General features: G+C 43.9%; 1 protein-coding gene across 2 annotated transcripts; it reads right to left on the reverse strand.

The window, feature by feature from the left end:
• Positions 1–1,797: 1,797 nt before the first annotated feature.
• Positions 1,798–10,931, reverse strand: ppp1r16a (protein phosphatase 1, regulatory subunit 16A). Of its 2 annotated transcripts, XM_019893723.1 has the most exons (11): positions 10,819–10,931; positions 5,765–6,699; positions 5,429–5,499; positions 4,838–4,983; positions 4,505–4,608; positions 4,286–4,410; positions 3,977–4,102; positions 3,812–3,887; positions 3,606–3,735; positions 3,364–3,517; positions 1,798–2,922 (listed from the first exon to the last, which is right to left on the reverse strand). In XM_019893723.1, the coding sequence occupies exons 2-11, from the start codon at positions 6,006–6,008 to the stop codon at positions 2,419–2,421; spliced, it is 1,680 nt and encodes a 559-aa protein (XP_019749282.1). In that variant the 5' UTR covers positions 6,009–6,699; positions 10,819–10,931; the 3' UTR covers positions 1,798–2,418. The 2 variants fall into 2 exon arrangements, with proteins under 2 accessions (XP_019749282.1, XP_019749283.1); XM_019893724.1 differs by lacking the exon at positions 10,819–10,931 and having other exon boundaries at positions 5,429–5,530; positions 5,765–5,825.
• Positions 10,932–13,270: the final 2,339 nt, after the last annotated feature.

Here is a 13,270-nt window from a genome sequence, read left to right on the forward strand (position 1 = left end):
CACCACGATTAATGGAGCGAGCGGTCCAAGGTTCCCGCAGAACGATGACATATGTGTGGAATTCCACGAAACTCACTCAGTAACAATTACATAAGTGGTACCTGTTTACAAGGCACACTATAAGTCTCAACCTCGCTTGCTATTCACATAGCAACACTGCAAATCAGTCAATCAATCCATATATAAGCAAAATCATGGTCAACCTTTCGCAACTCTCGTCACCATTTCTCACTGGATTCAGACGTAAAATGTCACTTGAGTTCGTTTCACTGATCTCCATTTTAAGGGAGTTTGACACACTTGCGCAGGGTTAAGTAATGAACTTCGTAGAAGTTTGATTTCGAGAAACAGTTGCCGGGCCAGATTACTTTATTGCTTTGCTGTATCGCAATCAATTATAAGATAAGATAAGATAAGATAAAACCTCTCTCTCACAATGGAGAAATTCCCAATTGACAGCAGCAAAATTATGAAAGGGAGACAATCCAATCACTACAAGCCTACTTTTGGCATGAAGCAGAAAGAGGACGCAACTTTACGATCTCAACAACCAAGTTCATCACCAGTTGTTTACCTTTCTAATCAAATGAGTTTACTGTGTCCACAACCCATATCACCTCACAAGACTATATTTGAGTTGTTGAACTTTTACAATTAACCTTTGCACAAACTTGTGAGTCGTGTCCAATTTATTAGGTTGTGTTGTGCAAACAAATTCTGGAAAGAGGGAAAACAACATGGAAGATAAAAGTCTTCAATAGGGTATAAAGTCTCAGTCTTCACGCTTCATAATCTTAGGCTCAAATATCGGTTTTAAGATTATGCTTGGCTCCAGAGCTGATGATTGCGCTTAAAAAAAAAAAAAGACCAAAAAACGCTTTTCCAAGCAAACAGAAAGCACATTCAGTTCTCCTGCGCAGTGGAGTTTAATTCAGGCACTGCTGATAAATTCAAACATTAAAAATACTGTCTGTGGTTTCTTCATGGAAGTTCTGAATATCCCATGGAGGAGTCATAATCTGTCATGTTATTCGGTTGGTGCGGTGATGCGCGGGTGCTTGGGTCACATGAGCGGTGAATGTCGGGTATTTTAAGATAGGCATGCTTGCCATTAGCAAGTGGAGAGACTGGAGCTGGGCAGCCTGATTATTATTTATTTTTTTTTTTGTGAACAGCTTCGTGATGCTACGCTATGCGACATGTGCCCCGGCCTATAATGTACACCGGGGGGTCACCAACAAAGACAGCGTGAGTGAAGCTGTGAGCCTGATCGGTGGTGGGACATCTTGATTTTCTAGGAATGTCGCCTCGGTGAATCAAGATGTAAACAATGGAAGAGAGTTTTGAAACAAAATGTTTCATATCTGTTTTCTTGTAAGAAATCATCATGTCTTCAAAGAAATTCATATCATTAGTTATTCATAAGAACGAGGCTACGGCTCTCCGACAAATCTTTTTAGAAGTGATTGTCCTATCGATTACTTCGTTGATTAGACGGGTCATTGCCCCACCCCCTGTTTCAAGGCAGAAATGTTTGTGTCAAATCATTTTTGTGGTCGGTCCTAATAATAGCATTTAGGTATGAATTGTTCGTTCAATAACTGTGGCATTGATAGCTTGTGGCAGTGTTTGCTGCACCCAATTTAGAATGATCTTTGCAAAGTCTGAATTTTTGATGTCATGCCCTTGGATCGCTTCAGATTGCGCACATGAACTTGGGTGATGATTGCACAGGCTGTAGATAAGTCAGACAACCTTTGAGACGTCGTCATCATCGTTATGAAACCTCTCCTACAGTGCTCAGAAAAATAAGCGTTTTATTCATTTCTCGGTGAAAGCATTTTCTGAATTTGAGAATGATTAGACTCATTTGTGGTGATGATATGATAGATTAACTCATATATTTGAGGAAAAAGACCATTTACAAACATCACCCTTAAAGATATGAATGCAGAGACTCGAGTATGTTTCAAAAATTGAAAAGAAAACATGCAAGGTAACAGTCCTTGTAAACCTCTTTGTGTGAATGGTGACATTGTACCGTACCACAAAACTATCACAAAGTCAGCTCCCAACCATAAAAAGTTGCGAATGTGAGTAGAACTTAGCACATATACCGTCATACTAATGGGCAGTTTCTGCAAGTGCAACTCAAAGCTCATGATTTCAACAGTGATCAATCGCAAATGATTTCATCATCCCGTTTCAGTTGACATCATTCTATGGCTTTTGCGAACAACAGGACGAGCGCAGAAGTGATTGACCATGCGGTCAAATCATTCGGGGGGAGGAAAGCGTGAGGAAAACATTTGTGAGCGCTGTGACATGTGGCCGAAGTGACAAAAGTGCATGGAGAGTGTTCACGACAAGCATGCATGCAATATCTGCGTCACTTTGGAGGGTCCGGCTTGGGCGTCCCTACATGAGTCGACAGCAAGGCTCCTTGTTGGTCGACTGGTCCTCCTCTGGAGCTCGCAGTTTCAGGAGCGGAGGATCTCCGCTGGCTGGTGTGAAGAACACCTGGCTGGGGGACGCTGCCGTCTCTGCGCTGAGTGTCCCCGGAGGACTCGCCACCTCGGACGCAACGGCAGAGGGGGGCTCCTCTTCTAGAGGTGGGGTCAGAGGTGGCGGAGGCGCTGGGCATTTATTGAGCTTGGCCGCCGCCCGCTGCCGTTTTAGGTCGGCCAACGTTTGGTGGGATTTTTCTCGAGTCATAGAGTCCGAGCCTTCTTCGTCCTGGGGCCCCGATGCTGCGTTGAGATGGTAAGAGGCGCTGCGTTCCATGTGACCTCCCCCGCTCCATTGCTCTCCGGGCACAGAGGAAGCCAGAGAAACTGATGTGCCTCCGTTACCGAGGCTGGACACACTATCGCTGACAGTAGCTTTGGGCTCACCGGCACGTGACGAGGCGTCACCTCCAGTCTAAATGTAAGGAAGGATCAATCAATTTATTGACGTTTGCGTGTACGGGCAACATAGTTCTTTACTATGGAATTGGTATGAATAAATTCAAAAGAATTTATAATCATGATCATAAATGTGACCGTGAACAAGAATAGAGGCAGAATGACCGGGTGAAATTATTTGAAATGTAAACCATTTTTTCCCCCCCCGCCGAAATAAGGATGACAGCTGCAGTTGCCAAAAAAGTGGATGATACGGGTGAGTTAGAAAAGTGAATAATGAAAGAGCTGAAGGGAAGCAGTGAGAAAGGGCCCCAGACGTCACCACGGTTACGGCGACGTGACTGAGCAGGTGATCATTATTTTCCTGGAACACCATCCGAGTGAATCCACAAATTCTATTTTTGAAACAGCTTCTTCAATTTCAGCGACAAGACAGTTTTTTTCTGGAGTTGCTCACATGCTGATGAAGTTCATTGTCAGTCAGACGGTCCTCATCATCATCTTGTGGTTCGGGCTGGCGGCCCCTCTCCTGCCACACCATGGCCTCTTTGTGATGCTCCCGCCTGTACAGGTTGGAGCGCTCGTTCACACTGACACGACGCACCACTTTCCTGTCCGGACAAACGAGACAGAAGTATATCAAATCTAATCCCACGTCTTTCCTTCATCACGATCGAGGAGCCCAACATCCGATTTTACCCTCTGCTGCCAGTACTCGAAGCTCGCTTTTGCAAGGTGCCTTTGTGACGGTCCTGGCTCTTCATGATGGCGTCATGTTTGTGCTTGAGGTCCATTAGTTTCGCTCTGACCTCCTCATCGATGCACACATCTTTAAAAACATTCAGGTATTATTAGTAGTAGGAGTATGAAAATGATGTTTTACATTTAACAACAACAAAACATGCCCAGGGGAGTCTCTTCCAGGATGGACTTTGTGTCTAAACTGGCTTCATGACCCACCAGCAGCTCCACCATTTGGATCTATGATGCAGATACAGACAGCATTATTTCCTCCTGCGCATTGTTTTGAGCGAGTTTGACTAGGAAGCCTGGGAGACTGCAGTACTAACTTGTCCCCAGCAGGAGGCAGCATGCAATGGCGTCCACCCATCGCAGTCCTTGACCTCCACCTGAGCCTTGTGCTCCAGCAATAGGTCAGCCACAGACAGGTATCCATTGGCGGACGCGATATGCAGCTAGGGGACACGTTCAATAAAAAAGCGGCACAAAAGAATCCACAAAGATAGAGCAAACGCAAGTATCAATATCAAGCAAATTTCACTGATGAAATGGTTTGTTTTATTTCATTATAACATGGAGAACCGCACTTTGGAGAGAAAATAGGGCAATATTTGCAGTTTAGGAAGAAAAATTCTCACCAGTGTTATCCCGCAATCATCCTGACTGTTCAAGTCGGCTCCGTCGCAAACGAGAGCTCGGATGTCAGCAAGCATCGCCGCCTCTTTCGCGCCTCTGCACTCATCTATGCGGGCCTGTGTTATTCCTGCACAAACAGACTCAATTTTGACTTTTGCTGCTCAATGATGCTTTTAGCCATCGGTCAAATGTCAAAATATTATTTGAGCCATCTCTCTGACCCTGTTCAGCCATGACCATCTCCAGGAGCTCAAGAGTGGCCTCATCCTCACAGAGGTCATAGGGCATGTTTCCATCCGTATTGACGGCCATCAGGTCGGCCCCACTGCAAGTAGCCGTACACACAAAAACGGGAAAAAAATGGTTGAGAGCGCAATGACTCCTACGTCAACATATTTAAAAAGTCTCCGGACGTAAACCTGAATGAAGCCTTACTAGGATTGTGTTAGGGCTAACTTTGAGAGCTCTCCACCAGTAAGTACTCTGGTCCAAAACAACAATGGAACCAGGAAGAGTAACTTAGAGCAGGAGAAAGTGTTCTTCGGTCAACTCACGCCTGAATAAGGAGCTGCACCAGGCCGGTGTGCCCACAGGTGGCAGCAGCGTGCAACGGTGTCCACAGCTCACTGTCACAGGCATTGACGCTGGCACCGGCGTCCAGCAAGCACTGCACCACGCCCACAAAGTCATCAATGCAGCACTGGCAGGACAGGACAGGTGGACATTTGCATTAAGCAAATTCTCAGAGGGAAAACAACAATACGTAGTGGCAATGTGCTTTTCGCAGAGGCGCTCGCCAGCCAAAACAGGACTTTTATGGCCTTGTGCTTGTAATCCGACTGGAATTGTTCAGGAAATGAATGCTCCCCTTAAAGTTAAAACCCTGGGAAAAAGTCATTGCGTCTGCATCATGACGATAAGTGAAGGCTTAGACCAAATAAAGACGAGCAGTGCCAGACAGAAACCGAAGAGCAGATGAATAACGCTGCACATTGTTGAACTGTTCAACCTTCAGATTTTGTTTAGAAAACATGCGCGGGCTGCAGTCGTCGTGACAGTCCAAATGAACCCGAATCCCACTTAAAGATTCCATCGGGCTCACGCATACCCAAAGTGACCCAAGTGATCGTAAGTCGCGTGTTTACCTGATGGAGGGCAGTCAGTCCATCTTCGTTGACCAGGTCGGGGCTCACGCCGCTGTTGAGCAGCTCCCTCACTAGGTGGCATCCACAAGTAGAGCCATAAACCTTCCATGAAATGCATTGCAGAAGTCTTGCTTCCATATATAGACATGCGTGTCAGTGGGCAAGCTAACAATGCACTTAAAGGATTTGCCTCTATTCTTAGCCTTGATCCCGCACCGGACAAAGGACATTGAAAGATGGTGAGCGTCAACTATACGTGAATATCTTCCTTCCATCCAATTTTTCCTCATCGCCGTACGAAGGAATGATCGCATCTGACCAAAGTAAGGCACCTACCCTCATCCAGGTCATTGCGTGCAGCTGCATCAAGAAGGGTGATGGCGCTGGGGAAGGTCACTTTTCTTGAACGCCGCTTCTTATCTGCTTTGGCTTTAGCGCCTCGTGACGAATCCTTCTCCACCTGGGCCCATGCCTTCAGTTGTTGAGCACGCCGCCTCTGGGCGTTTTTGAGGCGTTCGGCGGCACTCAGACGGCCGATGGTGGACATCTCAGCCAGTAACTCGCTGTGATCCGCAGCCATGATGCCACACCGCAGTCACCCGATGCTTCTGCTTCCTTTAGTTCAAGTGTTGTGAAGGCTGTATGCTTCCAAATAAGTCTGTTATGACATTGTGAGGGTGCAGGAATGCATCTACAAAAATAAAGCCCAAAAAAAAAAAAAAAAAAGAAGGACGTACATCCACTGATTCAAAGTTAAGTAGGGGGATCAGATGACAGATATCGCCGTGGTTGCAGAAAGGAGCAACACGTAGAATGACTGCAATGTCTCTTTGCCATCTTTCACACCGGAAGTTCGATCATGACAGGAAAAATGAAAAATGGGTCAAAACCCAAAAGCAGTCAAGCTGAGGATTGCAGCCGATCATCATTCCTGCTCTCCATGCCATTGGTGTGATGCTTGGTCAATGATCCACCGTGGAAGTCCAATTTCCTATGCGGTTAGATGTTGTCATTCATATCGGTGTTGATTGATTTCCGGACGCGGGTCCAAACTAAGGGATCGTCTCTAAAAACCTTTTGTAGATCCAAGTAGCTGCTATTCAAACACTCACACCGTGTCAGCAGCAGTTGATGCTTGCGGTGCTCTCCAAAATCTTTGGGGTGGTGATTGTCGATGATTCAAAAGTCACCGTAGATTGCGTTGCAGCCGGTAACTTTCTGGCCGGGCCTTCTGGGAACCGGGTTGGGCCACACAAGTCTTCTGGCGGCAACTGTGGGAAGGGACACTTGATTTATTGAACATGTTACAGTACAACGTACAAGCAGCTCTCTCCTACACTTGTAACCGTTAACTCTTGAGCTATTCCAAGTAACTCCCTCCCCCCTCTGCCCCTCATCTCCTGAAAGAAACCCGAGACGGCGGGACACTCGTCATTAATGATTGACACACCTCGCGGCCCAACTTTTCAGGCGTCGGGCATAAACGCAGGGTAAGACAGAGGTGAGGTGGATTGAACCCGGTCTAGGACATGAGACAGGGCAACATCGTAGCCTGGCATGCTTCAAGCAAGATCTCATTAGCGGAACACACTGGGCAACGTCTACACACACTTGGCTCTTTCTCAGTGACGCATAAATGATTTAGACGCAGGTCTGTGAGCGCCGAGAGGAAGGTCAGCACCAGGCACGCGGTGAGATAGAGAGTGACGGCCAGGGCCTCCTACACAGGATGGGGATTAACGGGCCAACCTTGGCATGACACCAAGCAATGTTTGTCATTTTCTCCTTTACAACTTTGTCAAACTATGTTGAGGGTGGCAACTTTGTTTCTACGCGTCAGGAGTTCCTTAGATTGAGGCAACAGCTTAACACGCCGCCCTGGGCTGGCGGCCTCCAGCAAAAAAACACAATCCCCCCTCAGACCAATGTTTTTTTCCATTTATAATGGAAAAAACATGCTCTTCGTACAGGTGCTGTAAGTGCCACAATTTCCACGTCGACGGTGAATCGGAGGCCTGTCAGACAGAGGGAAACTCGGATGCAGTTAGCCAATGAAAAACAACATCATATGCGTCATTTGAAAAGGGTTTGAAAGGATGAAGGGATTGGAGAAATGAGGTAAATCCCCACAGGAACGTTAACCGTGGTGTTAAGAGGTGTAATTCCACACACAATTGAAGTTAAAACTGAAGTGCTCTCAACAAAAGCACCAATTGGACTGAGAAATCATTGATTTTGCAATGGAAAATGTCTTACAGGCTGGTATTCATGATGATTACAAAAAATAAAAACATTTTGACAACAACAACAACAACAAAAAATCGACAGCATTGAAACAAAAGCGCCCACGCAGTGCATTAAAATTGACAGCATTGAAACAAAAGCGCCCACGCAGTGCATTTTCTGTCTGCTTCAGGTCCAAATGGGATCTGGCAAACAAGTCGAACAAGATGAAGTCAGCCAAGGAACTCAAGAATCTCCCTGATAAGAGACTAATTACGCTTCCAAAAGCAGCCTGAGGTAGAAGTCTTCTATTTGATACCGTTCGAAGCCCGCTGCGGCTGATCATACGTGTCGATATGCGGGTATATTAGACGACTTATCAGTGTTGGTGTTTGATGGGCCACTGCCTGCCTTCAATAGGTGTCCATTGTAATTAGACCTATTCAAAGGTGTTGAATTGTACACATTTTGCATTCTGGACAACGGTCACGCAAAAAATAAATAAATAAATAGTCGGCAGATTCCAAGTGAGTATGATAACTTTCAGATAAGATATTTATAGTTAACCAGTACAATCAAACAAATTGTAGTTTAATATTTGCTTTTATGTACAGAAAATAACAGACAAACCCTCCAATCTCAGCACCCAATCCAAGATTTTTGTTCCTGTTTCCTGAAAAATCCATGAAAGGGTCTTTTAACTTCGTAGACAGGTTTTGCTTGGACAAATTCTGATCTCATACACTTAAGTAAAAAAGGTTTTGACTGATGGGCAACACTGAGTTCTGGCCGTTTGACTTTGTGGACTGATATGATAAAATGTGAAGTACTAAATCACTGATATTGTACAAACCGCTAGTGTCGAATGGAACACAAACACACACACGCACGCACGCACGCCTACACACACACACACACACACATCCACACACACAGAGAAATATGAAGAAATATCCAGCGCCTGCTGAAATATTCCTGGGTCAATCTGACATTTGTGGATTTTTTCCACCTCACGACTTAACAGGAAGGGCAGTCCAGAGCTGCTCTGACACATACACTTTCATTCAACCAGGGCAATGAATAGAGCCCTATGAAACACACGAACACGTCGCTGAAGCATTCATCACGCGGGCGGGAGCAAAACTCACAGGAACAAAGCCCCGCTTAAATCCCAGGTTGGCTCTGGCCTAAAATGTGGCAACATTCGGGAGTATGCGGGTGGTCGTTTTCATGATGAAATGGCGCGGCACGGGCATTGTGCGGCCCGCCGCAGCTGAGCTGTTCGATGAAACAAAGCTGAGTTCAGTGCCGATGATTCTTGAATGACCCTCCGGCGGACGCCAAGTGAGCTAATCTGCTTGCCAAATCATCACGCGCCATGTTTGTGCGAGTCAGCAGCGTGGGCTAAAGGTTTGGCTAATGTCATCGGAACCGTTTCAAAAGATATGTTACAGAAAGTTGCACGGGACATGGAGGTGTCCTTAAACATATTTTTGATGCTGGTTTTAAAAATGTTTTCACTTTTCTCCTCACACATCTGCTCCCCCCCCCCCCATTTTCATTTTTGGTTTTTAAGTTTGACCTATAAAAGCCTGCGCAATATAGACTTTACCATGCACTGCAATTAATAGTTGTGATGTTTCAGAAAAAAATGTCCACGTGTTGCTGATCACCGTATATTTGTTATTTTATTCTGTTTATTATTGTTATGAAACTTGATTTACTCAAGAAAAAAAAACTGATTTCAAAATATTTCTGGAAAGGTTTACTTGCATCTCTGATTTACAAATTTATTAAAACATTGTATAATTGTATTCAGTATAATGTGAATATGTGGATAGTGTGTTTTAATATTGTAGATAAATTGCACACATAAAATCCTCCTCCATCGCTCCACCTGATACTCTGCTCAGTTAAAAAAAAAAAAATAAAAAACAAACACGACCAATATAATGTATAATGCCTTGTTGCAACACTGCTTTCTCAAACCTTCAATAAAAACTAGTCACAAAAAGATAAAATATTGTTCATGTGAAATGAAAATGCACCAGGTACGCTTTAGTCATACGATCAAAGCGGACCAAGGTCCACTAACTTCAATACGTTGTTGAAATGTCACCTGACCTTTACTCGATTTCCTCCAAGTTCTGACACCATAAACGCTGCCGCTGGGTGTGCACGTGTCAGCTAAAGTCTGCCTGCTAATCTTCATTTCATTTGTATACTGGTAAAATAGGCAAATGTTCGACTGTATGTAGTGTACTGTACATACCTGAACAAGAATGGGTAGTGTACATATGATTCAGAGCTTGCAAAACTGGATGGACAAGAATGCAAACATTGATGATATTTAACCGAACTAAAATGTGTGTGAGGTCGGGCCTCTGTTGAGCCCTTTTCAGAGTGACACGCCCAATTCCAACAAAACTACATGAAGCTTATTTGAACCCCGAGGCAAAATATTCACCTCTGTGATCCAGCCCGATACCGGCTTCCTGAAAATGACTTTTCCTCGAAAATGAAATAAAATAAGATGAATGCACACTTAGTGTCTTGTTCATTTCTTAAAAACGCATCAATATCAATCCGATTTCAGGGATGTTTGTATTATAGGTGCAAAGCCTACTCTATTTATAGTACAATTCATTACTTTTACTTTTCATGGTGATGTTCAATATCATGGCAGAAGTAAAATGAGTTGACATAATAACATGAAACAATTGCCATGATGATCGCTGACCATTCGTAACATTAGTGCATGAAGAAATAAATGGATACAAGAATTGACAGTAGCGACATATGACGGATGGAAGGAGCCGAATAGCTCAGCTCGCCTCAACAGGTGCTCATCAGGCAGGTAAAGTTGGCGGTTCGTTCAACTTGCTCGACTTCGAGAATCCAACGAAACCGCGAGCGCGTAAAACCAGCGAGTGTGTGTTCTGTGGTTTCCCTCGGGCCGGTTTTCGAACGCCCGCTGAGTTTCGCTAGAATCTACTTTCCCAAATTCTTCTTCCGTGTTCGCATCCACGAGAGGCAGCTTCGCTTTGCTTTTCAGCAGCGGTGTCGCGCGCACAGCTAACGGGGACGTCATTTCATGAACGGCCTAACCACTGCGTGCAGTATATTTTGTAAAGGTAAAATGCAGAATTCAAAACGAGGTTTCTTACCTGCGCCGTTGGCCGTGTGCGTGGAGGAGGGCTCCGGTGCAATTGAGCCAGTCAGCTGTTGCCTGCTGCTCCTGCCACGGCCGGCCCCTCCAGGGAAATGCTTCACCATAACAACCACTCTGGCAAGCTCTCCTCCTGCTCTCCGTCTCCGCTGGAGGGCGCCAAAGCCACATATACAGCATCAGCATCATCATATTAATAATAAAAATAATCATTATTATTAGAATAATAATAATGTGCATGTAAATAAACGTGTGCGTCTTGGGGTCCTTATGCAGAAACAAAAAACTTTAAAACTTAACATAAATTAACAGCAGTATATATTGGTAAGATTGGGTCAGGACGGTGAAAATATGACACTGACTCAACCATGTCAAAGGAACAATCAGTAAAAAAAAAAAATCCAGACGTATGACAAAAATGCTCTGTTAAATATGGACAAAATACATACTTACATGCAAAATACGTGATCTTTATACACTTAATTTTTGCTCATACATTTTCCAATGCATGAATAGAAGATCTACTACTCTCATCCAACAACAAAGGATTTGAAGCGAACAACTGACTCCAGCAGAACATGTGTTATACGATTCAGGGTACTGAATTGTCGCATTGACAAGCTTCTACTTGAGCCTCCATTTCCGGACCTTCCCCCTCATGTAACGATCCTTTTTTTTAATCTTTTAACTCAGATTATGATCTTTCATTCCCTTTTGAAAAAAACGTTTTTCATGTTGCAAGCACAATAGAGGCAGGATATGATGCATCAACAAGTAATACATTCTAATCGAGCAGGGATTCTCAGTGTGGTAGAAGTACCACCTCATGTAACGATCCTTTTTTTTTAATCTTTTAACTCAGATTATGATCTTTCATTCCCTTTTGAAAAAAACGTTTTTCATGTTGCAAGCACAATAGAGGCAGGATATGATGCATCAACAAGTAATACATTCTAATCGAGCAGGGATTCTCAGTGTGGTAGAAGTACCACGAGTCGCTTGTGGTACACGGACTCCCTCTAGTGGTAAGCAATAGCATCACTGCCTAAGTGCGGTTGAGACTATACTTTGCATTTAACGGTTTGTTTGAAACAAATATTCAAGTGCACTTTTCATATTGTATGCAATACTTTTTAATTGAATCATGACGTATATTTTTACTCTATTCAAGCACGGTGTTTGTTCAAACAACTCATTTTGTTACACTGACATACAATGATATGAAATAGACGTTTTTAGAAATAAAACATCATCCTGATTTTTGGATGAAGGCTTAGGCCTACTATGCTTCTGTATTTCAATATTGTTCATGATGGTTGTACTTCGAGGTGAACGGAGAGCATTTATTTGGTGGTACAGTACTTGGTGTAAAAGTTAGAGTCGCTGCAATAGAGGAAGTAAGAAAACTTTACATGAAAAAATATCTTTCAAAGTCAAAATGGGATGGACCAATACAATGTCCCCACACCTCCGCCAACGCAGAAGTAATAAGAAATGTCCCTGCCACTGAAGGCCTTCACTTCATTTCTCATCTTGGGATGGGCAGGATGCATCCCTGGGCAGCTTTAAGGGGATTTGTCCAGACACAATCAGTGAACAGTGTTGCTCTAGAATAGCCGCTTTCCCATTCATATGGTTTGCTATTCTTCTCCACCATAGCTCACTAATCCAGGCCAAACCTATTAGACGACACTCCAGCACACAGGAAGAGGTCGATCGACAGTTTGTATTTAAATCACTGAGCACTTACTTTATGCATGCAAATTGCGCCGAGTGAACGGTTGTGCGTGTCGCCTGCACATGTTTGATTTCAATCTTACACAAAAGGATGTGCATCAAATCCATTAGATGAGTATCAAAATGCATTTGGGGCAAATTGTAAAGGACGGCGTTAGAATTCTAACGCTGCATAATAAACGGATACTGAGTCTAAACCACTAGAGGGAGACACACTTTTTTTTTGTCTGGGCTATGATTCAGAAGTCAATGACCAGCAAGCTGCAGCAGATAAAGGCTAGGGAAGTGATCAAAAAAATTGAGAGGGACTGCGAAGGTGACGAAACCAGCAGAATCACGTGGTAAGACCTATTTTTTATTTTTAAGAAATTGAATTGAAATTTAACATCTCGTGCAGCATGCGTACAAACAACTAAATATTTTGCCTCAAGCTTTTGAGGGCTGTAAAGTGGGATCAAGTAATTTCAGAAATACAACATGAATGACGAGCCAAAATTTGGCATCTAAAATTACATGTTTGAATAAAATAACTGCTGACACCAAAAAACAGGTAAATGTTTACTGTGAGAGACAAGATTGGGCCAGTAGAAGAATGTTTGACATCAGTAACCACATGCTAAATGTCGGTGTTGCCAATTGGGTACTAAAGTGGGGTCAACACAGGAAAGTGTTTGAAAAAGGTTAGCACCATGTGCCCCAAAATGTGATTTTTT

Source organism: Hippocampus comes, unplaced genomic scaffold (genome assembly GCF_001891065.2).
Source record: "Hippocampus comes isolate QL1 unplaced genomic scaffold, H_comes_QL1_v1.1 scaffold514, whole genome shotgun sequence".
NCBI lineage: Eukaryota > Metazoa > Chordata > Actinopteri > Syngnathiformes > Syngnathidae > Hippocampus > Hippocampus comes.